At 43.5% G+C, this 25,617-nt stretch overlaps 1 protein-coding gene across 1 annotated transcript; it reads left to right on the top strand.

Annotated features, from left to right (window-relative positions):
• The first annotated feature begins 20,333 nt into the window (after positions 1–20,333).
• Positions 20,334–21,997, top strand: SNRPF (small nuclear ribonucleoprotein polypeptide F). Its single transcript, XM_079305150.1, has 4 exons — positions 20,334–20,473; positions 20,620–20,745; positions 21,239–21,303; positions 21,883–21,997. Exons 1-4 carry the CDS (start codon positions 20,471–20,473, stop codon positions 21,947–21,949), a joined length of 261 nt encoding a protein of 86 aa, XP_079161276.1. The 5' UTR covers positions 20,334–20,470; the 3' UTR covers positions 21,950–21,997.
• Positions 21,998–25,617: the final 3,620 nt, after the last annotated feature.

The following is a 25,617-nucleotide window of genomic DNA, read 5'->3' on the forward strand; positions in this document are numbered from 1 at the left end:
TATTTGGTGCACTGGACTCCACAGTCACCATTCAGTTTTTCCTCAGTAATTTTCCACTTGAGATCTTTTAGCAAAGATGGGACATGAGTGAGCTTATGAGAAAGACTTCTATATGCTGGGAACATTTGGTTTAGAGGCAAACCCATCTCTTGTAAATGAGCAACACCTACAGTCATCCAGCCCCAAATACCATAACCAGGTAATGCTGCCTGTTGGAGCAGATGGGAATCACAGGGACCATCAACTCCAGCCCCTGGCCCTGAGCAGGACCATCCCCAAGAGTCACACCATGTGCCTGAGAGTATTGTCCAAAAGCTTCTTGAATTTCTGCCAGACTTGTGCTGTGACCACTTCCCTGGGGAGCCTGTCCTCATGGAGGAGCAGCTCCAGAGCCACTCAGAGCCACCTCAGTGTATGAGCTTCACCTTCAGGAGGGACAAGTTAATCTGATCAGGGCACCTCAGGAGACAGAGCTGGATGCAGCAGTGCAATGAGGCAGGAGCTGATTCTGGGCTCTGCTCCAGGGCCTTGTGCAATGTGGACTTTAGGCCTGAAGTACCCCTGAAATGACAAGCAGACACTCAAAAAAGCTTTGAGCAGCAATTAAGTGACAAGCAGAAGCCTAGCACCAGCCCCCTGCAGATCCCCTGGTCAGAGCCACTCAGGGCAGTCACGCAGCAGGGAGTATGAAGTTTGGGAAATGAGTCTGAAGCATTTGGGGTATTTTTTTTTGAACATTAGCTGACTGTCTGGGCAAATAATTTTCCGCCTATGGGTGTCCTACAAAAAGTTGACTAACATGCTCCACTAATGAACCTTTGTGACTGGGGTGCCTTGTGGGTGAACCAGTATGGTTTCTAATTCTCAAAGCAAACACCGACATTCCCTAGCATGAGTAAGTTGAGTGGTGAGCAGTGACTAATGAACAGCTGGTATGAATTCCTGACACTCCTGGAATCCAGAAATATGTTGATGAATTCTGGCAGAAGTCCAAATATTTGCAAAGTAATGACTAAGGTGGTAATGAACTACAGCTGACTGGCTCATTCATGTTTAGAGGCTCAGTGATTTATGCCAGTGTACACCCAGCATCTCTGACCCAGTTCTGGGTCACCTTCTCCTGTGTGGAAGGTGGTGCATGCCTGGGGATGCTACAAGCACTGCAGCAGAATGGGGACCCACGGGAGGACTGGTGCTGCTTTGCATTGCACACACCCTCCATCCAAGGCAACCAGGATTTCTGGCTTGTGTCAGGGCTCCAAGCCCCTTCCTGTCTGCAAGGCAAGGTGCACAGGCAGCTCCACAAATACTGGCCCAGGCAGAGCAGATACTTCCGGGAAGAAGGAAACTGAGCACCAAATTAGGAAATGTCTCATCTTGTACAAGAAGCAGCGCAGTGAAGGCGACGGAGGAGATGGAGTGACTGCCAGGCCAGCAGGGATGGAATAATTTAGGATTAGATCATTTCAAACTGGAAAGGAGATTATTCTCTGGAAATACAACCCACAGATGAACAATAGAGAAGGATAGGAAAAACCTATGCTAAAGAGCACAGATTCTAAGCTGCAAACATTTACACATGCTGACAGGCACCACTAAACCAGTGTCCTCTACTGGGCCACCTTTTAATGCTTGGTTTATGCCAAAGCCCTGCACTGATTCCACAGGGCTCCATTTGACATGCACAGAGACAAATATGACCAGACCATACCTTGAACAATGTTCCTGTGATAGCTGGGTATGTATTTGGCTTGTCTTCCAGCCCCCCTTGCAAGCAGATACATTCAGTATATGCAAAGACAGGCATATTTCCCAGCATGAACTGGGAATGTTATTCACAAATTTCCTTTGGTATATTCAAGCAGGCATCTCAAATTAAACTAAACTCAACCCAACATATGGCCTCACTTTTCCCGTTTTTTGAAAGGGGTTTATTCTAATGATAAATTAATTTAACTGTCAGGCAAAACCACAGATGGGCAAACACGACAGATTGATGCAGCCAGATGAAATAATGTTTGCTTTTATCCACAATCAATGGTCACAGCAGTGACAGCCTTTTAATGCTGCTTTACAGGAATCAAGTGCTCTGAAACTTCACTGGAAGTGAAGTCATGTCATGAGAAATAAATAGCCCATCTGGAGCCAGAGAGATAACAGAGACTGTAAGGCAATGGTGGTGCAAAATTGCTTCAGGGGAAAAATTCATCCAGAAATTGTTGAATGTAACAAACCCAAGGACTAAGAGGAATCAGCTGACCTGAGGGAATGTTTCAGCTCTCAGTGACTCCTCGCAGGCCAGTGGTGAGGTCTCCACATCATTCAGCAGCAGTGAAAAACACAGCAAAAGAGTTTTCTTGGCATGTGCCACTTTTCCACTGCTGCCTCCCCTGGCCTACTCTTCTTCCTCCTGCCTCACCATCAGCTCCAGACACAGACCCCACTGATAGCACAGGGACATGACCCCACCATCCATGGGCTGTCACCACTGCCTGCACCCACTTGCTGGGGGTTTCCACTGGCACACAGGGACTTTGTATTGGAGCAGGATTTTGTGTCAGGCAGGGTTTTACTCGTGTGACCTCCGTTTTATGGTTTGCTCACTGCCAGATTTGAAAAGAGGAATGTGGACCACTGATGAAGTTCTCTCCTCTCTCCTCAGTGGAGCCCCTGACTCTTTTGTCACAAAAAAGCCACAGCTGTTATTGCTTTCCAAGAAAAGCAACAGTGTTGTGCTAAATGTGCCGACTGGCAGCAGGTTGGCATTGGGTTTCTTTGTTAAAAGATAACAGAGCTTACGTTTTCCGGGAGAAAGAAAAGTCCTATTGATATAATAATATCATGCCAGGCAGACAGCCCTGCTTGTGTAATCCACTTTGAGCACAATGCCGTGTTGTGGCTCGAGCATTGTTTCCAGCTGAAAAGTGGCTGTGATTTGCCTGGTCAAGGACGTTATCCTGACTGACGGCTCTACAAAAGGAGACAGCATGTGTGGCTGGCTGAGAGGCCAGGGGAGTCCACCTGAGGGGTGAGGGGATTGGGCAAGGGCTGGGGCACAGGGACCTTTCCCTGTGTGCCCCTCCCGCGGGTCAAAAGGGTGCCAGGGGCATTCCACGGAGCTGGGGGAATCCCACGGTGCTGTGGCATCCCACAGAGATGGGCTGCCAGGGGAGCAGGGGTGTTTCGAAACCTGACAGCTTTGTATAAACAGAATTAGACACCGTTTGCAAAATCCCTTGATTTTCACTGCGTATTTTTTGTGAGAATGTTTCTAAATAAAGAGTTAAGAGATAGGATCAGGTTATAGGCAGGAATCTGCCTTAGGTTTAAATCTGCAAATTGTCCCTTTACCTTCTATCTCTTCTTTACTAGTGAAATCATAAAGACACTGTTGCTTCAAAGTGTAGATCCCAGCTTACTTTGGAACACACATGAGTTTTGTGGCAAATATGATGAGCCTTGTGGGCACTTCTGTCACCTTATGGGCTAAGCTTTGTTTTTGCAATATAGCTATGGAGTTAAAGAGTCTGTAGCAGAAAGTCTGCTGTGAAGTTTGCATGTATATCTACTACCTCTCAAGTTGTGAAGCATTTGCCACTGGCAAAATTGTGTCTTCTACATAAAGTGGTTTATTACAACCACTTGTGTCATAATGACCATCCCTAGGCTTTTGCAAAGCCTTCTCTAGGGTTAAACTCAGCTCTCAAGTAGACAATGATAAATCTGGTTCATACTGAAGTCTTACAAAGGTCATTTGGGGGTCTCATGCTAGACATTTAAACTGAGGGCAAGTTTCACTCGTGTGAAAAGTGTGTTACAGCAGCATGGCCAGATGAGTGTAGGAGGAATCAGATGGATAAGCAGGACAAGGAATGCAGGAAAGAACAGATTTGTTCTTCTCTTTGGAGCTTGATACTCAATGTCCTATCTCCAGCAAAAAAATATTTCAATATTTTACTGATGATAAATGAACACCTGCAGGACTCCGGGCCAAACCATCCTCATTTTCATTACATACACTCAGGGATGGCACTAACAGATAGCACCATGCTGATGGCCAGCACACATGTTCCTCAACATCAAAGTACCACTCTGCTCTCTGAATAGGAATTTCAGGATTTAAATGCCGAGTAGCCCTGTGCTAGTCTTCAAAATTAGGCTGGCTTTCCCTCTCCTTGTGGAAAAATGGGTGTGAAGTGCTATGGCTGTAGTGAAATCAAACTTTGCTCTGGATGTTCCAGACTGCCAAGCTAGGTGTGGGTGGGACAATAACTGATTACTGAGAAAAGTGCATCACCTGCAGCCTCTGACACCACCTCCTAGCTAAGGCATATAATTTTTTGACAACTTTCCATCTGGTACTGACCAGGCCTGAACATGCTTAATTAGGGAGATCTGATGAGTGCTAAGCCTGAGGTTGTATTAATCTTGTTCTAAATTTGGACACGTGCTTTGAACTAGTAATACAGGAGTTAAAAGCATCATGTAAACAGGATTAGACTTGGCTCCTAAAACCTTGGCTTCTTCCTTGTTTGAGGGAATAAGAGACAGCAAGAAAGCACACAGTAGAGCAGATGCTTCAGACAAAAATGGCTAGCAACTCTACAAACACACCTTTCAACATCTGCCTCTGAGCATGCAGGAACATGGCATGCCTGGGGTCCTGTGCAGGAAAAGAACCCTTGTAAGGTTCTCCCTATGGTTGCAACACAGCACTCAGGTTGTTCCCTGGATCCAGATCTTCTGTTCCTGAACTCCAGAGATCACAGACCAGGCAACCACTGCCTCCAACCAGGGTACGGTGCTGACACAGTGAGCACTGAAGGAAATAAAATATGAAAGCCTTCCACTCAGTGCTATGGTGCAGGCATTTATCTGGGGATTTGCAGCCTCAGCAGGAGTGCACAAAGAATACACAGAGCTTGATATGTTTGAAAATATGTCAGATGGCACTGAAATCCGTGCGCTGATGGATGTATGCAACTCAGCATGCTTCATATATCTGAAGTATAGCTTCACAGGGGGAATTCAGGCTTTAGGGAGCATGGTAATTTTCCAGATGAACATCTTCATATGTGTAAATTCTGTCCAGAGCACTGAAATACACATTCTGGTCTGATCTCTCGACATTTCCCAATGTAAGTATTGAACAATAATTTATCATCTCTTGTGAATATGACCATGGATGAGCCCCAGTTTTGGAGCTCTGGGTAGCATGAATGCTCTGAGAAATGTATGCTCATGTTGTTCCCATCCAATATCCAGCATCCTCAAGCAGGGATCTCCCAGGCTAGCTAGAATTCCTTAATTTGCATTTCTGTTTAAGAGAGAATTAAGTCCCCTTTATGTGCTATTTTGCCCTCTTTTCTTTTTCTCATTTATGTGCAGATGTTTCAGAATTGGAGTAAAGTGCTTAGAAAAAAATCTCCCAGCTAATGAACAAAAGACAGCATTTAATTTAGTCACTTTCAAGTAAACCAGGCAAGCCATTCAGCCATTTGTAGCCTAACAAGATCATCAAGGCTAAGAGACTTGTATATACTACTCGTGTTGTTCTGGTGAATTATTTGCCTTGTACTTAGAGAAGTCTGTAAACTGTTTCTCTCTATATAATGAGAAGGAATTTTGCACATGTAAAGAATTCTCCATGCTTCAGTTTACAGATGTGACTTAACAGTCCTTGCCTTCAGAGAGCTTGATGAAGAAATATATGAGGTATCTAAAATATTATAAGAGGGGTCAGAAATGGCACTGAGAACTCAGGACTGGCTGCTTTTCTGGACTCAGCCTGCTGCAGTGAAAGAAGTGCTTTTACTTTTGGAAAGTATATTTAGTGGGCTTGGAAGGAAGTGTATTAAAGCCAAAAACATTGCCTGGAGAGTTTGAAAAACATCCTCTATTCTTCTTTATGTATTTGTTTTCCCATTGAAGAGTAGTTTCAGTGGAACATATCAAAATGTGACATGGCTTGCTGTAAAGGTATTCCAAATATTATTAAATACTCTATATATAGCCTCCATATCATAAAATGAATAAACTCATCTTCTGAAACCAATTTTTCCCTTGTCTTAAATATTTCCAACACACATCCAGAACCTGGATCTCTTCAGACTCTAGGAAAAGTAGCTCCCTCCTTTGCCCCAAGGAATATTAGACGAGCAGCTGTTTGCTCCATTTGCAGAGGTGGTGGCCCTTGAGCATCAGTGGTTCTAAAGGTTCCTCCACTCCTCTCTGAATTCCTCCTCACTCACCTCCTTCCAGACTCCTGTGTTTCACCAGTCACTTTTGTCTTCAAACATCAGACTCCACCTCACTTGCAAACTGTGGTCTGGACCCCACTGAGGAGAATATCGGTGCAGATACTTTATTTGAGATTTTAAGACGTGTGTCACAGGGCCCTATGACCAACACAGCTCTGTTAGTGACTCTGAGATGCAACACTGAAATCTTTGCTCCTTTGGACTATGTCTCTTTTGGCCCAGTCAAGATTTATCTTCCTTTTTCCTTATCTTTCTGAGACCAATTCAAATTTGGTGCTGAAAATGAACTTGTAAGAAAATTAACAGAATGCGCGTTTTCACAGTCATGCAATTTTATTTTTTTTTATAAGCAAAATTTTTGTAGTTGAGGAAAGCTTCTTTAATTCTAGTTCAGTAGGCCAAGATTCCCTAAAAGTAGATAATAAACCTTGTATTTACTGTGTGCTTAAATCAATTCAGGAATATGAACCTGGCTCAGAGAATTGAGCACTGGTGTCACTGGTGAACCTCCCAGAGGAGGAGCCATATGTGGCTGCCTCCCTCCCAGAGTTGTTTTGCTGTATACAAATCCCCATCTGCACTCCCACCTACACCACCACTCACAGCTCCTTTTTCATAAAGTCAGAGTTTCTCCCTCTAGCAACAGAACTTTCCTTGTGGGAAGGACAAGACACTTCTGTGGCTTATCCCAACAGCAGGCTCTGCTTCTGCTTGTCTTTGACAAAGCACACATCTACATCCATACCCATTTAATTCCTCTGCTTTTTAGTCTCCCATGAAATTCTGCATCTAGGGATTTTTTCACAAAATTCTCAAGACAGCTTGGGAACAAACATGTGCCTTGTTTACTTAGCAGTATCTTAGACCTTAATTTGGATTAATTCAGTTTCTTTCTCTCCGCACCTTTTTTCCATCAATAGCTCTGTTTGAGGCCACTGGGACAGTACCAGCTGTCACTTACAGCAGATGATGTCACTGTCACATACAACCTCTGGGCCTCTATTTTCACAAGAGGTAAGTTCCTCTGGATCTCTAGACAGACCACACAGTTTAGACTGCATCTGAAACATAGAGCAACATATTTGACTTTCTTTTCAACAGTTCTAGTTCCTGAAATTGAATGATTTACTATCCATTCTGCCCAGATCATCTTAATCTCCACATTTGTCTTTGAGCAATTTTTCTGCCTGCATCAGATCCAAATTTAACATTTTCTGCTAATGTCAATGATGTGCTCTTACCTCCAGCTCATTAACAAAGCTGTTAGAAACCTTTTGTTGGTCCTCAGCATGATTTAATATGTGCTGCTGCTTCTCATGACTAAGGGGGGCTATTAGTGGGTCTGGAACACAGCCAGTGTGCCTGCAAATTTTCCGTGTCTCCATAGTTCAAGTCCTGCAAGGCAAGCTGCTTAGAAGATAGAAACAATAAAATAACACAGTTTTAGACCATGGCCATTTCCTCCCTCCTGAAACAGAAGTTGCTTCTTTGTGATTTTACATACCCTTCAGTACTTCAGCAATAGCAGTGAGCTTTTCCTGACCACAACACTTGAGTATTTAGAGAGCTGTGCTTCAGAAAGTCTTTTTTATTTCTAAAGCAGCTGAGCTATGGGAACAGCACACTGTGATGATTCTTTTTATTTATTTACTTATTTATGGTCTGGGTTGATTTTTCTTTCTTTGCTGTCAAATTAGGCATTTGCTTTCGAGTGACTGTTTCCAGTCTTGATAGGTGGCATTTCCCTACAGTAGTGCTGAAAATTGCTTCTCTTAATGAAACCATTTCATGTTTCTGCATTAAAATTTGCAAAAAAACTCATTAAATGCAGCCAGTCAAAGACATTACAAATAAATGGTTTTGCTCTTTTTGAGTCAAAAGATTAAACCTGAAAACATCAGTTAGAGGACACACAGTTCAGGGCTTCAGTTTGCATAGCAAATTCTCTCAGATATCACACAAGATATATGCAGCAAAGGTGAAATAAGATTCCCCAAGTCTTGCTCCTGTCTCATTAGAAGCAAGGGCATCTGTTGCCTGTAGTGACCAATCTACTCAATGTGTCTCTTGTTGGGGACTTTAATTGAAGATGTCTTCTGTGTAAGCATCACCTTCCAAGCTGGAGGCCAGGTAATACCATTCTGTGACTGCCAGAGAAAACAGCTCATCATGGGCAGCCCTCCACATCCCTCCTGCCAAACCAGTGAGGAACTTCTGATTTTCACACACAGACGAGTTACATCCAGAGCATTTCTGCCAGACTCAGAGGTCCCCTGTCTGCCACTCCAGTGACACGGGGCAGTGGACAGGATCTCATGTGTAGTTCCTGACAGGAACAAAAGTCACAGGACAATTCAGAGCACCTGGATTTTAAAAGACAAACTGCAGAGAACAGTGAAAAGCAATATTCAGTAGTATTCCTGGTTCTTTTCTGGCTTTCTTTTCCCAGGCTGATACCTTGATCAAGATGTCATGGTGAAGCCAAAGGAGGAAGATAGACAGCACTTGAGCAATCAGACCCAGGATCTCAGAGCTCCTGCTGCCTCGAAATCAGCCGATGTGTGCATGCCTGAGTCCAGGGCTGCCTCCCATCCCTCCGAGCAGCTGCAGTTTCACTGTAGTATCATACGACCCCCTGCTGGCCTCATTTTTCTCCTCAGCACTTCTGGCATCCCAGTTATTCTGATTTTTCCCTCCTTAGGGATCTCCAAGGTGTCACTTCCTGCAGGCACTCCTTTCTGAGGATGAAAGTAGTGTTTTTGGGAAGGATGGCCTGGAAAGGGTTGCCCAGCATTGTCCTGCTCTCTCTGCAGCGGTGGTGACGGTCCCTGGCAGGAGCCGAGCGTATCTCAGGCTAATGAGTTGTCAGAACCCGTCCCCGTGCCTCGCCTCCCGGGCAGGTTATTATTATGAGGGCTGTCAGTGGCGGGTGAGGATGGGGCAAGCACTCCATTCCTGCAGCCAGCGGGGAGCTGCGGATCTGTTCACAGGGGATCAGCGGGGTGCTGTGGGAACCGGCCGGCCCTGCGAGCGTCCACCAAGGGCTACATTCACCAGAGCGCCGTGGGCTCATGGCGAGCGCAGCAATGTCTGCCCTAATGAGTCAGCCGAGGGTGTTCTGCCTGCCTGAATGTCTTTAGTGTGGCAAAGCGGAGTGGACATTCCCATACAATAGTGGGCTTAAATTCAGCTTCGCACCGATGTCTAATTCATGGGCGGAACGGCTTTTGTAATACCTATAGAAGGGAAGTACAGTAGGTCATTTCTTCAACTAATTGGAGTTGACAATCCCGTATCTATCCATATCTTGGAGTCATTTGCACACAGTTGGAAAGGGAGGCATTTCGTCTTTGCTCATGTGGTCAGCCACCGGGAAGGGAAAATAATGTATGTGTGGGTTTCTGCTTTAGGCAGGCACAGATTGGCTACAAAAACTAATGTAACTGGCAATGGCTTTTTCACTTACTTAATAGCAAGTAGTGCTGCAAGGGTTATCTTTCTTACCTTCATTCTCCAACTTTTAAAGGATGCTTCCTTTCCCCTGCCCACAGCTCAGCATCTCTGCAGGGCACCCTGTTATGAGTGTCAGCTCATAGCAGCACAGAGACTCAAGAGCACACAAGTCTTCTGGGTGCCATTATAACCTCAAGGGCCAGAATAACACAAAATGCCCTGCTTTGCAAACAGGAGCTTCACAGCGTGCTGAAGGCCTCTTGCTGGACCTGTAGCAGGGGCAAGACTGATTCCTGATCCAGGCCTAGAAGGATAAATCGCATTGAAGGTGTCACATGTTTCAGTCTTTTCGAGCATGACGTGAACTTCTATTATCACCACTTTAACTGTCTCATTCAGCAGTTGTCTTTGAGTGTGCACAGGCAGTATTAATGCTTACAATTTAATCTGGCACATAACACCTAAAGAAGAAAACTTTCCAGATTCTGTGAGGAAGCTAAATGGGTATTTTGGAGTGACGTAGTAGAATCAATTGAATTCTCCCCTTTCTCCAGCAGACCCTTTTCTCCTCAAAAGCATGAGCCACAGAATTAGGTCCTGTCTTCACATATGGCAGTGTTTGGGAATAATTAAAATGGTTTGAGTTAACTTGGGTGATTTAAACAAGATATATATATATAATTTTTTTTTTTTTTTTTTTTTTTTTTTTTTTTTTTTGTAATGAGAGCCTGGGTTTGTCCATTTGTCATGGTAAAGCCTCCAGACTTGCTCAGTGTAATCCTCAACTCTGTTAAACCATACAACTAAATTCCTGGCCTTTTACATTTAGTCAAGTCTTATTTCACATGGGATCCAAGATGGAGAGCATGGTAAAACTGCCTGTTTGGTACTTCATGCTGGGACTGAAAGAGACTATAACACCAACAGGCTGGAGACAAATAAACTTTACACACCAGTCCTGTTGACTTAGAGGTCATTTAGTTATTCTTGATTTGACATGGAGGTTTTGTAAGATGCTATAGATCTGGGAAGCAGAATAAATTCACATAATATATAAAGAAAGATGAGATAAATTGCCACTTTATTTTTCTGAATATATTCATTAAGGATATTAATTTACTTAGGAGGAAAAGCTTTACTATGTTTTTGCTTTTAAAAAATAATGATCTGCTGGAAGTGTGGGAAATATGTTTTAAAAAACCCAGTAAATGGAGCACACGTCAGTAAAGACAGCTCAATTTCGTTACGGTGGTGTGATCACAAAAACATTTTCTACCATGCAACTTTTAATTAGTCTCGCAAAAAATTATTCTGCTTCACTTATACAGAGTACAGTAAATGGCTACATAAATGCATAAGGAATGAAATAAATGCACTTTGTTCAAATGTGGTGACCTTTGGGAAAGAAGATGATAAGAGAATGAAATTTCTTTCTGTTTCCCCTTGTATTTATCATGTGGCAAGTCAATGTTTCTTCATGAAATACAGTAATTATGATAAAAAATAAACTGAAGTGAACTTCTTCACTTCACACTTCAACAATCTTCCAGCCATACAGACGCAGTCATGCATGTATGGCTGTCATTTCCAATCCAGACAATTTTTGATAAGCTTTAGCTATTCTGAGGTGCTGCCAGTTTGAGTGACAACCTTGATACCTGCAACTAAATGGTTAATCTGTTCACCATTGTGAATGTAATCAGTGCTCTCAGACACAGTGAGATCCCACATTTTTCTGATGTCTGAAATAAAGCGGTTGTTAATAAATAATACAGAGCATATGTTTATATAATATCCAGCACATAAATATGTATTAATATGTATGGTACTGTCTGCATGCATTCTGTGGTGCCACATATATATATATACACACACATATGAGTATTAACCAGACAAAATAGGGACAGCAAAACATATTTTTAAAATATATATTAAATAGGTTTGCCTGTGCTTTAAATAAAAATAAATTAAGTGATGCTCTTCATTACAGCAACATTTCAGATGTGCAGCTCGGGTCTGAGTCATGTGTGCTCTGTGACTGTTTGATATAATTTAGCATCCAATTTCCATTGAACTCAGGAGCATTCTGCCCTTGAAAGCACAGTCATTACTTCCATCCTGCTGCTATTTAAACACACTAGAGGATGATGTGTACTTCCAAACGTGAATAAGGCAAAATCAGTGAAGGCAAAGGTTATGTAGGCAAAGGGTATTCAATTTCCCTCATTTGCTAAAGACATTACAGCTCCAACCAATGTGCTGAGCTTGCACCTTTTAGTCCATTTTCTGAGGCTGGAGTCAACTTGGCAACACCAAAAAAATTGTATTTTTAATTTGTATGAGCAATTATATATTCGTATGTTTGCTCAACACCAGAAACACTGGTCTGCAGTATTTTCCATCTATACTCAGCTTAATGATGTTGACTACTCAGGGGAAAAAAAATCCAATTTCATGCAAATTTTCAGAATAAACTCCCTGAAATTCTTATGTGATCCATAAAGAAAACACATTGTATAAACAGTGTCATGGAGGAATGGGGTTTCTTTACATAGAACCTCAAAGGTCCCTCACAAAACACAGGCTCTTTAGTCTGGTAAAATGTTGCCCTCCAAACACCACAAAAAGTAGATCTTTAAAACAAAGATCTTTGCAGACATAGGTTGTGGAAAAGGCCCTCCACATGCCTAAATTCAGATAATTATTAAATGGTGACAAAGTACGATGGCATTCAGGTTTCCAGCCACTCTTATCTTAGGGATGGGTAAAGTGCCAGCCAGGGTGTTCCAGTGGGAGCTGGTGTCCAGATGCTGGGACAGGAGCAGTCACCCACCAGCACCATCTCACCTCACCTCAGACAGACCAGTCAGGGGGGCATGGGAATGGCCATCCACTTCACTCTGCTGAGAATTATCTTATCAAATGCTTCATGTAAAGTCATAGCTCCATTAAAATTCTTGGTGTCTCAACATGGTAGTATTGTGAATCAAGCTTGAACAAGATTGTTTAGCATTGAACTTTTTGCTTGTTTTAAAATAAATCTTTGATTGTATCATTTAATCCTCTAGATCTCCTTTCCTAAGATAAAACATGATAAGAGCTTCTTCCTGAGCATTTAAAGTAAAACCCCACAAAACCACAGATGAGCTGATGTGTTTTACACAGAAGTATTTAAATCCATAAAGTGTCACAGGAATGGACTAGACCTTTCCCCCTTATAATTGCAGATCTTTTACAATATGTCAAAACAAGTAGTCACTTGCCTTATGTGAAGTGTCATAGGAAAGGAACATCAGTAGCAGTCCATTGCAACCCACAACTGATCAAACAACCTTAAGAATAATTTAAAAAATACATTTGCCAGAAAATACTCAACATTTCGTAAGGCTATGCTACATTTTTGCTTGCAGTGCAGCAAAAAAAAAAAAGGGAACAAAAGTTTAATGTCTAAGCTAACATTTATTATACAAAATCCATATCAAATCCATCTGTTTATTCAGCGCAGTTGGCAATGCTATTATTAAGGTTTCAGTGTTTTCCACCCTAAGCTCCTCTATCTTTGCTGCTTAGAACTTTGGCAGTCTTTAATTGTTTGTATAAACATTTACAGGAGGCAGATCTCTAGAAAAGCTTTCCTGGAAGCAGGAAATATCTGCTCCAAGCTGATACGTTTCAAGAAAATTTTAGAAGGTCATTTCCAAGAATGGTGTTTGGGAAAAACATAGGTTCCTTTCCTTCTACTTAAAAAAAAAAAAAAAAAAACAAAAGGAAAAAGTTTCTTCTGGGAAAAAAAAAAAAAAAAAAAAGTTTCTTCTGGAAAAAAGTTTTGGAGCAAAGACTTGAGTGCTGCAGCAAATGGTCTTTGTTAAGGGTACACCTTTTGCTGTGCTTGCAAGATGTGGCCATGGTCTAACCCTTGAACACACCCTAATCCTCCAAACCATCCCAGTTTGCACGCAGTGGCTGGAGAGAGCCAGCTCAGGCACCACAATATATCTGCTGGCAGAGAAGCAGGCTTCTTCCAGTTGTTTTTATTACCCAAACTAGCTAAGTGTCTCTATCCTGCATTGCAGTAAACAATACAATCAGGGCACAATCTTCCCTTTGCTGGCCAGGTCAGTACCTATCAGTGCAAGTGTGCTTGTCACTGCATTCCTGGGCAGAGCAGTGGATCCCTGGACCCCCTTTGGGTCCTGCTACAAGAACATGCACTGCTTCACACCTTTCCAGCACCTGCAGTGCAGATTGCCACAGAGAAGACACTGCTCTGGAGAAAGAAGGCACCAAATGGATGTGAATGCCTCTGTGCTATGCTGCTGAGACCACTCATGCCAAGACATGGAGACAGCAACACTGGATGCTGTCAAAGATTCAAAGAACAGAAAAGGACCCAAAGAGAACAGTGTGGAAGTAGGGGCAGGTCATCTGGGGTGTGCAAGGAACATCAGGAACTGTCAGTGCACTGTCAGAAATTGCTCATAAGCATCTCTCCAGGCTTTTGGCCCAAGCAGGGAAGCTCAAAGCACATCAGCCTGCCTCCTCAGAAACACCTGCTGGGCAAAGAGAAGCCAGCTCTCATCCTCTGTGCACTTAGGAAAAAAACTAACAGTTGTATAATTGATCTAGCAGAGTAGTCAGCAAAACAAAAGCAGAAATGTCAAACTACATGACAACTTCCAGCTTCACAGGAAGCAGTTGTGTCAAGGGAACAGCAGCACATCAATGGACTCCTGACTAAAAATGCACCAGATAGGGCTGGTCTCTGTGAGTTGTCATTGACATCATGCAGGGGAAACTTCACTGGCCAAAATTCCAACTTACTGAGCTCTTTGAGAATGCTCAAAAAAGGCATTTCTGTGATTCCACACTGCACCCAGCACGTACAGCTGGGCACTACCCCAAGAAATATGGAAGTCAGAGCACTGGTAATTTGGGGATGGTTGGCATATGACCAGTGTAAACAGCAATAGCCATGCTCTCTCTCCTGGATTTTTAACAGATGATGTGTGTTGAACCATGAGATTCTGAGTTATGAGCATACTGCAGTCTTTTGTGCTGTCTGCTTGGCCACTTGGTCCTAATTAACTGACCATCCCTACAGTTAATTCCTGGTTCATATAGTCCTTCCTATCTTGGGCAGGCTAAGCCTCTGCGGTTTGCAGGGTTTGAGAAAAGCCTGTCCACCTACACAATCTCAGGCTCCTGCTTGTTTCAGACAGGCAATGAGCTACTCCAGGGTTCTGGTAGCTGACCAAAAATTGACTGTATGAAAGCTTTTCCTCCATTCTGCTCCACAGGGAAGGTTGCACACATACATTTGCCTTTACAGTGGACCCTTGGCATTCTCTCACCCAGAGAGGCCCTAAAAAAGGAACACCAGTTCAGCAGAGAGGCAGAAGCCACTGGAAGCCACTGGTCTCAGATGCAGGGCAGTGACTGCTGCCTCAAAGATGAGATGTGGGCCTTGGCTCAGGTTCAAGTCAAACATGAATTGCAGACATCACTTCTGGCACATTTCTGAAGCACAGGAGGCTGGGGGTTTTCTCTGTCTGCAGATCCTTCCTGGAAATGAGACTCTACTGCCCAGCTGACTGAGGATCAGCACTGACTTTCCTGGGAAAGGTGCAAATAATCAGTAGACTTTGCAGAGGCTCCAACCCCAAGTCACTCTTCCCTCTGGCTATAAGAAGAGTAGATGTACCTGGGCAAATTAATAGAACCACAACACATTAAAACTGTGTAATGGATGAAGGTCTGACATATTTGTCCCTGCAGGTGCCAGTCAACCTTGATAACTCAGGTTTCTTTGGGACCTGGGCTCCTTTGCATCATCTCTTCAGAATATTGCTTGGGTTCAGACAGAGTTTTCTAAGAAATTCAGGAACCCTAGATTTAGCAGCTCCCTTTAACTCTGCATCATTTATGTCTCTGACTTTCTCCTACCCAGCTAGTTTCCTTCTCTCTCTGAACTGGTGAGGGAATCTGTACAATACCTAGTCTGTCTCGACCAGCAACACTCTGCTCACCCATGTGCCTATTGCCCAACTCCTGTGTCTCCTCCCTCCCCACAAGATTCACTGTTAAAAACAGCAGCAGATGAGGTCCTCTGTTACAGCAGAGCTTGCCACCTTACACAGAGAGCCTCCAACACCAGCCAGCCTTTCCAAGCTCTGATCAGACAGATTTCCCAAAACACCAAGCCTTAAACAACTTCTGTGATTTGGAGCCAGTCATTAATATCTATTAAGATGTTTGTGTGAAAGCACAGTTTCCAAATTCCTTCTGCACAATACTTGATCTCCTTTTTGACATGCACAAGTACACCGTTTTCTTATTTGTACAGATCACTTTGTTTTCCTCAGTACGTAATTTCAATTCCAATTCATTAATGTCAAAGAATAAAAGAAGCGACTGCACATGAAGCAACAAAAGTTTGCTAAACCCAGAAGATAACAGCTGATAATTAAGGAAGTCCCATTATTTCTTGGCAAAGGAGACTGTGTTTTCAGAGACACATTCTTAAAGGGCCTCTCTTTAGTGTAGCTGCATAATTTGCATGAACACTATTTGCACAGAAAAAGAAAGGTTTTCAATATGGATAAAAGGAGGCTTTAATGTGCCCATAATTTCTGTACAATACCCATCCCATGCCTCCACTTGCCAGCCCAGCCTGACCTTGTGACAGGTTCACAGAAGAGCCACTCTGGCAGATCTTTGATGGTGTGGACAAAAGATCTGGGCTCTTGTTAGCACATACCTGCCCCTCACCTCCACCCTCAGTCTCATTTTATACTGATACCATTGCAGAAAAAAGACATTGTACTGATCTGAAATGGCACAATCCTCTACCCATGAAGAAACCTTTCATTTCCATCTTCCCAGACTCACCTCTGCCTCCTACCCTGGAAGTTGTTCACAGCATGGTCTCCTACTTACTGGGCAAGTCTGCATTTTGTTTGTGTTCCCTCACTTTACTGTTGCTAGCCACTGCCAGGCATGAAGGGCCATTGGAAAGATTCCTAGCTTTTCAGCAAGACTGAGTATCTATTCTGGGCTACAGTCTTACACGGAGATGAAAAGTCTGCCAGCATGTGGAAAAAGGCATGCTTCTTGGATGAAGCCTGAAACAGGATAACCAGTTTTGTGTCTCCTAGTACTTGGATCCTGTATATCCATCCCTTTAACACAGTGAAGCTTTGCTTTTGTTGATGAGAATCTCAGAGAGAAATTATAGCCCCCTGTTCTTTTTAAGTCTGATGTCACTACCTCCCTACTCCCAGTCACAATCTGTGGTGGATGGCTATTGCCTCACATGGAGATTTCACCAAAGCTGGTGTAACCAAAATGACAATCAGCAGAGAGGAAAGGTGTTTCACTGGTAGACATTTCTGAAAAAATACTGCTCGAAGCAAAACTGTTTTACTCTGGCAAAGCCCCATAAAGTCAGGACTACACCTCAGCAACTCCCAAGTCAGCAAGAACTGATAAATGAGACAGGTTTTCTGCACATAGAGAAAATTTTGTTACTTATTGAAAAAGATTTTTAGACAAGATACTCTCTCCAGACAAACTGTGGGCAAGATCTAATTTTCCATTCCAGTATGTTATCTAATGGAAAATCTTCCATTATGCCTATTCCAGAAGGAAAAATAGATGTTCCTCATGTCTTCAATACTTGGCCTGAGTCTTAGGTCCTCTTCATGTTTTAACAGCATTGCTACAACACCAAAACTCCCCAAGGGTGCACAGATCTTCAAAATCCTCCTAGGTCCACAAAAATCATAACCACTGAATCCCCAAGAAGTTAGAACAGAGAGCTTGTCAGGAATTGGCTGTGCCAGAGACATCAGAGAATGGGGTCTCTGATGTGATGGCACAGTTGATGCCCTTATTCTGGTGGACATGACTGTGTGGGATCAGAAGTTTGCCTGATGTGGAATAAGAATGCAGTGAAGGAAATGCCCACTGACACTGGCATAACACTACGGAAAGAATGGGATGGTCACTAAATGTACAGCCTAGAAGCTGGAACATGGGGCAGCTCTGAAAATTTCCTTAATCATGTGTTTATGACAGACAAAAACAGGTCACAGCAGGGAGTTCCTGTCCCAGCAAACTCAGCTGAATCAGGAAGGAGTTCTGGGCTGCTGAGGTTTCTCTCAGTAATGTGATGGTACAGGGTTCCTCTCAGCCTGGTTTTAGGGCAACACAGTGCATTAGTGATGTCAGTGGGCATTTGCACTTACACAGACAATGCCATCTAATCAGTCCCTCCACCAGAAATGCTGCTCTTAAATGTCCAGCTGCTTAATGTGTTTCCTCAGGAACAGTGTAGGCATTTGTGTTAAATTCCCACTCCTGGGCTGAAAGAGAAAATCCTGTCCATCCATCCAGGAGCTAAGGTTTGGATTAATCTGTTAGAACAACTCTTTCCTGTTCATTTCCTGTTGAGCAACAGCCTAAATACCCTGACCCAAAGGCAGAAAAGAATGCAAATTATTACTTCCCCTATTACATGGGAAACACAAAGAGGACAAAAGGTGAACTTCACCCCCGTGCTGAAGATCCGAAGATCAGCATAAGAAGACTGTCTCTGAGTCAGAATGATTCAGTCAACAAGGTAAACAGCAAATTCCTCATAAGGGGAAAGAAAAACAACAGCTATTTTCTTTCCTGATTAACTGACTTACTCAGTTAACTACATCAGATGTAGTCACGCATTCTGTGCTTTCAGAACTGCTTCCTAGCCCACCACCAAAACTTGCTGCAGACCCAGTCTGCAGCACGTGAATTCACAGACCAATTATGAAACTAGAAGTCAAGAACTCTTACTGTCTGACTTCTACACTGAGACCAATGACCCTGGGAAATGCCCATTTTTGGTAACAACAGGGCTGGAATATGTACTCACCTGAGGAACAGAGTGTATTATAAGAGGAATATAAGTGCTCCTATTTCTTGGCACACAAAAAGTTTTAGAGTAGGAGACATTGTGGTCAAAAGTGGTATCACATGTAAAAATAAGTAGTGTTATTTACAAATAATATACCAAATCTGTTATATTGCCATTCACAGACATCCATGTTTATCCTTGTCAGAACAGTGCAAAAATTGTTCTTATAGCATGACTTTATTCAAGACACTCACTCTAAGCTCATTGCATTCTGCCACATTGTACATTATCATGTTAAATCAGCTATTCTATACTGCAAATGTAACGAAATTTCATATATATATATACCATTTCCCATTGTGTTCATATTTTCCCCACATAATCTAAACACAGACTTCCTTACAAAAAAATCTTATAGGTTAGTTACTCTTTCAGCTGGCCCATAGCAAGTCCTGCTACCAGAAAGATCATTTGCATAATTTTGGTGTTGTTTCTGTTACCCATCCACTACACCCTAAAAGAAAATCACACTTATTTCTAATGGTCATGGAAATGTGTATTTAGATATCGCCACAAGAAGTTTCACCTCAAAATGAGGAAGAATTTGTTCGTGTTGAAGGTGGCAGGGCAGTGGAACAGGCTGCCTGGGGAGGAATTGTCACCTTTCTGGAGACATTCCAAACCCACCTGGACACGTCCTGTGTCACCTGCTCCAGGTGAGCCTGCCTTGGCAGGGAGGTTGACTGGATGATCTTCCCATCCAACCCTAACAATTCTGTGATTCTGTAACTGCTCTTTTGATATAGTGAACAGGAATTACAATTCCATGTTTCACTCCTACACATTCACAGTGCCACTGTGTGCAAGGACAATCTGAGCCTGGAGAAGATGGCTTGCTGCACCAATAGTTTAAATGCACAGATTTGAGGAGGTGATAATATGGTTTTGCTTTCAATATTAGGGCACCAGACTAGCTTTTGGAAAGTGAGGTGCACAAAACCCGTAACAGCTCTGTTAATGAAAGGTTAAGTTTCCTGAATGTGTGTTTTCCACGTTCAGCACCCAATACACTGAAGATCAGGGGAATATGTTGTATGCAGGAACAGAAATACGCATTGTGGCATTTGATGAATTTATACAAAGAGTAGTAGCAGACATTAGTGAAAATGTGACAAATTGTTAAGACATAAAAGCCAGTGCAGGACTGACGTTTCACGACTCTCTACACTCAAAACCAGCTTTGCCTAGGAGCCAAAATACAGGGAATTCGCACTTAATGTGTCCTTAAACTCTGAGATTTTCCATCCTTGCGTGTGGAACCAGGGAAAGGTGCGCGTATCTGTGTCCGCAGACAGACGGACGCCGCCAGGCTGTGGCCGGCGCCACCAGGAGCGGCTGCCAGAGCCCTGCCGCCCGGTGCCACGGTCACCGCGCCGCCCCGGGACTGCCCCCTCGCGGGGACGCGCCCGCGCACAGCAGCACGGGGCGGCACGGACACGGGCACAGAGCACGGGCACGCGCACGGGTACGCGCACCGCGCACGGGTACGCGAGCACCCCGGCGCCGCCCACGGCCACGCGACCGCGGCGCGCACCGCGGCAACAGCGATTGGCTGGGACGGGGATGGCGGGGAGCAAACCGAGCCAATGAGAGAGGCCCGCGGCACCGCCGAGCCAATGGGCAGCCGCGCTCGCGGCTCGGCGCGCGGGCCCGCAGCCTATGGGGAGCGCGGCGCGGGTGAGAGGTCGGAGGTGGGAGAGCGGCGCCCCCGGAACGGGAAGCGGGAGCCGAGCCGCTTCCATCGCTTCCCGTTGTCCCGCGGCGCGCACGAGGGGCTCCCGCCTGGGCCTGCGCTTCTCCCGCCATGGTGAGCGGGAGCCGGGAGGCGCGGGAGCCGGGAGGGGCGGGAGCCGGGCGCGGAGAGGGGCGGGAGCCGCTCCGCTGCCGGCCTCAGGCGGCCGGGCGAGGCGGAGCGGGAGGCGGGCGGCGCTGAGCGTGTGCTTTCCCCGCCAGAGCCTGCCCCTCAACCCCAAGCCGTTCCTGAACGGGCTGACGGGGAAGCCGGTGATGGTGAAGCTGAAGTGGGGGATGGAGTACAAGGGCTACCTCGTCTCCGTGGACGGCTACATGAACATGCAGGTGAGGGACCGGGGGCGCGGGGCGGGGCGGGCCCGGCGCTGTGGTGCCTCATCCCTGAGCGTTGGAGGCCAGGCTGGATGGGGCTCTGAGCAAGCTGGTCTAGAGGAAGGTGTCTGTCCGTGACGGGGCTCGGAGTGAGGTGATCCGTGAGGAACTTTACCGCCCACAGCCGGGGTGCCGAGGGGCGGCGATGCCGGGATGCTGAGGGTCGGTGATGCCGGGATGCTGAGGGTCGGTGATGCCGGGATGATGAGGGGCGGTGATGCCGGGATGAGGGTCGGTGATGCCGCGATGAGGGTTGGTGATGCCGGGCAGTGATGCCGTGGTGGCGGGCGGCGCTCTGGGGGGATGCGGCACAGAGGAACTGGAGCTGTTCGCCCGCTCCCGCTCGCTGTAGCCGAGCCCTGGGCTGGGGGCAGAACCGTCGTGGTCTTTGTCAAGCCACCCACTCTTATTGCTGCCGTTCTGATTTTTTCCCCTTTTTCCTTTCAAGCTTGCCAACACAGAGGAGTACATAGATGGTGCGTTGTCTGGACACCTGGGTGAAGTTTTGATAAGGTAATTGGGATGTTTATTTACGGTGGAGGAAGGCTCTAAGTCACCTCACTACTTGCATTAAAGCTTGTAGTGGTGGCTGCTGTGTTTCTTGTTTAATTAAGATGCCAAGTGTTGCTCTTACAGGAAGATTATGAATGTGTCTTTTATATCAAAATCCCTTCGGAGTGGAAGAAAAACAATTTTTAAAAAAATATTTATAAAAACATTTACTGTCCCCTTTGTGATGACTCAATGCTTTTGTTTTCCACATTTTTGTATCTCTGGGAATTCTTTGGCATTGTACACTAGTGCATTGCAATTGGAAACATTTCTCATGCACGGAAGTTAAACTTGACCATAACTGTTCACCCAAAAGGAAAGATATTTTTGCACATCATTGTCAAACAGTTATTACATTTATCAAGTTGCACAGTTTAATGTACTTGTGGGGAAAAGGTGTACAAAGTCAACAGCAGCATTTTGTTCCGTAGAATTTGGCTGTTGCCAGGCTGCATTCAAGCAGAAAAATGTTTAAAGCATGTCTTATGTTGTGAAAACGATAACATTTATAACTAAGGGAACTCTCGGTTCTGTTTACAGGTGCAATAATGTTTTGTACATCAGAGGTGTGGAAGAAGAGGAAGAAGATGGAGAAATGAGAGAATAGGTGTTTTGTATTTCTGGAAATAAACTCTTTTTTTCTTTTTTGTTTTTTTCATACTTTTGTAGTAAGGTGTTTACTTCATTTCCATTGTTTTATGGGGAAAATTAACCATTTAGAAGGTCTTTAATATTTTATTGGTGTCTGAAAAACTAATGCTGGAGAAACAACAGGTAATTGTGAATAGTGACTATGTAAAAAATTACCAGCTATCTTCCCATCTGAAACACAGGAGGACTTGGCAGTCTTTATAATTTACAGTATGTATGTAGTGACTATTTAAATACATTTCATCTTTAAACCTGTTTATAAAACTTTTGGAATTAGCTGGGAAGATTGTACTGCAAGTGAGTTGTGGGGATGTTATATCTCAGTTTCTCTCAGAAATATTCTGCCTTGATTCAAGAAGCTTGAAGTGTAGCTGTAGGGTCATTAAGAAGGACAAGCTTGTATCATCTTAGTAACCAACAACCACCCAGACAAAAGCCTGGCAGCTGTAGAGCTGCACAGACCTCAGTGACATTGAGAGTTGAGACAAAGACTGCAGAGTGGGAGTGCTCTTTGTCTCTGCTGAGGAGTGGAAAGGATGCTGTGGTCCTCCTCAGGTGTTCTGTGTAAAAGCTGCACAGGTTGTTCCTGTAGTAGGTGCAGGTGGAGTGCAGATCTCCAACCCTGTTTCCTGGGATCACACATCCCTTCAGAGACAGTTGGAGTGGGCAGTGCTGGATGCTTGGGGCTGCATTGGGATTGAACTCTGGTTGTGTGAACTGGGGAGGGACACTAGCCTGTCAGGATGGATCCTGCAGAGAAATGCCTTCCTGTTTCTTATGTTTTAAGTCAGCCCTGGAACTATCCATGTGCTCCTTTAATATTTACAAATGTAAGCTTCCATAAAGAGTGAAAAATAATTTCTGATGTACTTGCCCAGGTGTTTCATTGCTTAAACTGGACTCTTCTTTTTGGCTGTTGGAGGTTTTGCAGCTCTGCCAAAGTACCCTACAATCCCATTGGGAAAGGGAAAAGAGCTATTTAAGCTAAAATCTAAACAAAAGGATAAGTGAGTACTTTAAAATTGGCCATGAGCCTAGGAGACCTCAGAACAGCCAGATGTGTTCTTAGTGGTGGCAGGAATGAGAGGTAAAAAAGGATCTCACTTGGTTTGACACCCTGTTAATGACTTCATGATGCAGAATAGTGCCCTTCCCATGCTGCCATTGATAGTCACAGTGTTGGAGGAGGAAAGGGTGTGACTGTCAACTTAGTATGTAAGTCACAGCTGGTGAATATCTAGATGAAACCACTAGCTAGAAAAAGTGAAAAAAACAACCAAAAAAAAAAACCCAAAAAAAACCCCAAGAAAGCTGGAAAAATCTACAGTAAGATGAATAATAGGAAAGACAAGTGGACTTACATTTTGGAAAAGCAAGAACTCAGAAAACAAAGATATTTTTCTCATGTAATCTATCTCCCTCTTTCAGACAAATAAGCTGCTTAATAGAGTCTTGAGTTTTCATCCTCAACAAAAGTGTGATCCTTTCACATAGCTTCACGTTCTTTTGAGATGTTTTATTATATGTTTTTTTGACAGTTGCATTCCTTAGACTTCAAATTAAGACTATTTTACTTTTGCCTAGCACCAAGCATCGAACACTTTAACTAAATAATACTTTGGTATTATATAACTTGATAATTTGTTTAGTTTTGTTGCAAAAGTGGAGACGTGTTTCTCTTTGCTACCATCAAGTGTTCCATTCATTTCAATGGAAGAACCCATGCAGATAAAGTCAGACAACAACTTAAACATGTGCTTAACTTAGATCCTGGTCCTAAATGATGTGGAAAGAATTGCAGTGCAGGTGAAGATAAGGTACTCTGAATAAATCAGAGTATATATTTGAATATATTTGAGCTGTTTCTTAGTTTGTATGGAGTAAGTCCCATGAATACAGATTTTTTCATTCCTGGAGCAAGTCCAAAAGAACTGCAAACATTCACTTAGGTGTGTATTAAGGACACAAATGAAAGAGCTTGTGATTTCACATGTTAAATACAACGTACATAAGGTAACTAAAAAGAAAAATAACTTTCATATGATTAGGTTGTTCCAGCTGTTTATAGGATAAAAGAAATTGGAGACAAAGTAGCAGGACACTCAGGAAAAGATAAAGCACTTATTAAATATGGTGAGAGGGTGATCAAAAAGAGCCTAGAAATAGTGAGGCATGTCACATACAACATGTAGTTTTGAGCTTATTTGTGTGTGTTTCTCATTTGAATATTAGGGTGTTTGCTGTTTTTTTTTTTTTTTACTTGGAAACCTTCCCATTTCTAGGATTACACAAAAAAGAGCACACAAGCTACCTGAGAAGACCCTAAATCCTTATCATTGTGAAGAGAGAAAGTGCTGCAAACTGTATTGTGCAGCTCACAGACTGCAAAGAAGGACGAGCTTTGGCTGTAAGCCCAGATGCTGGAATTGTACCAGGTGCCCACATCCCACTCCTGACAGGACACAGGTGCACAGCAGCTCTCCTTTTCCTTAGCTGCAGTTTGGGTGAAAAGGAAACCCAGGCACATAAGTTGGCAAGGCTGCACTGTCCCCTGAGGCAACTGTGGTGTTCCCCAAAAGGTCTCCCCCTTCCTGGGCCATTATGGGATGTGCCAAAGGCCGATTCAGAAAGCTCATCTGAGCAAATGCAGTGTTTCTACAGTTTGAGAGATGCAAGTTTCTTTTACTCAGAAAAAAAAAAAAATGCAATATTCACTTTCATTTTTGCAAACTATGCAAAAAGTATTTGTGAATGTGATGTTAAACTCAATCCAACATGGGGGAAGTTACGTAACAGATTTGCAATTTACTTTGGATCTATTCCACATTTGCAAGTCACTTTCATCCAAGTGATGCATTTTCTGTGTTTGATCCTGAGGGTTTACTGACCTCTGCTGCTTTTGTAAACAAGGAAATAGCATTCAGTAAATTTCACTAGTAATTAACTTGTGTTAAGGCATACATAGTGTCCCCTTTCAGGACATTTCACCATGCTGTGTATATTGTTGGGAAGGTCTGTTTAGCTGATGAAAAAAACTGATCTACAAATTTAAGGAAAATTTAGCCAATATTTGATCTGAGACTCATCTTTAACTTCAGGTCTTTTGTTTTTAATTACAAATTGTTTACGGGAACAGACATTCTAATGTAGTTCTGTCAGTGTATTTGAAAAGGAGTCCTTGAGGAATAAACATCTCGTATTCTCATGTAAAGCACCAGCAGGAAGAGATTAAATCCCTTAAACCAATAACCTGATACTCAACTTTTTTTATCTCTACTTTTCCTGGGATTTTTTTCTCTCATTGAAAATGCTGCAATTAAAAATTATTTTCAAAAAGAACTTCCACTGGTACTTTAAGGTGACTTAAAAGCTCTAAAATTAAGAAATTTAGGCAGGGCTCCTCTAGCACCCTACAATCTTCCATTTGCATCCAGTAAATTCTGCCAACATTTCAAAAATACAGCCAAGTATTTAGAATCTGTACTTTTGGAATCAAACTCTAGAATTTTTCTGAGGATGCAACCTAGAAATCATTCCTTCACTTACCTTTCCAGGCAGTATTCTCAAAAATAGATCAGGCACAGCATATTAGAAACCCTATTGCAGTGGCTTGACCTTTTTTCA

This window comes from Erithacus rubecula, assembly GCF_903797595.1.
Source record: "Erithacus rubecula genome assembly, chromosome: 4".
Lineage (NCBI taxonomy): Eukaryota > Metazoa > Chordata > Aves > Passeriformes > Muscicapidae > Erithacus > Erithacus rubecula.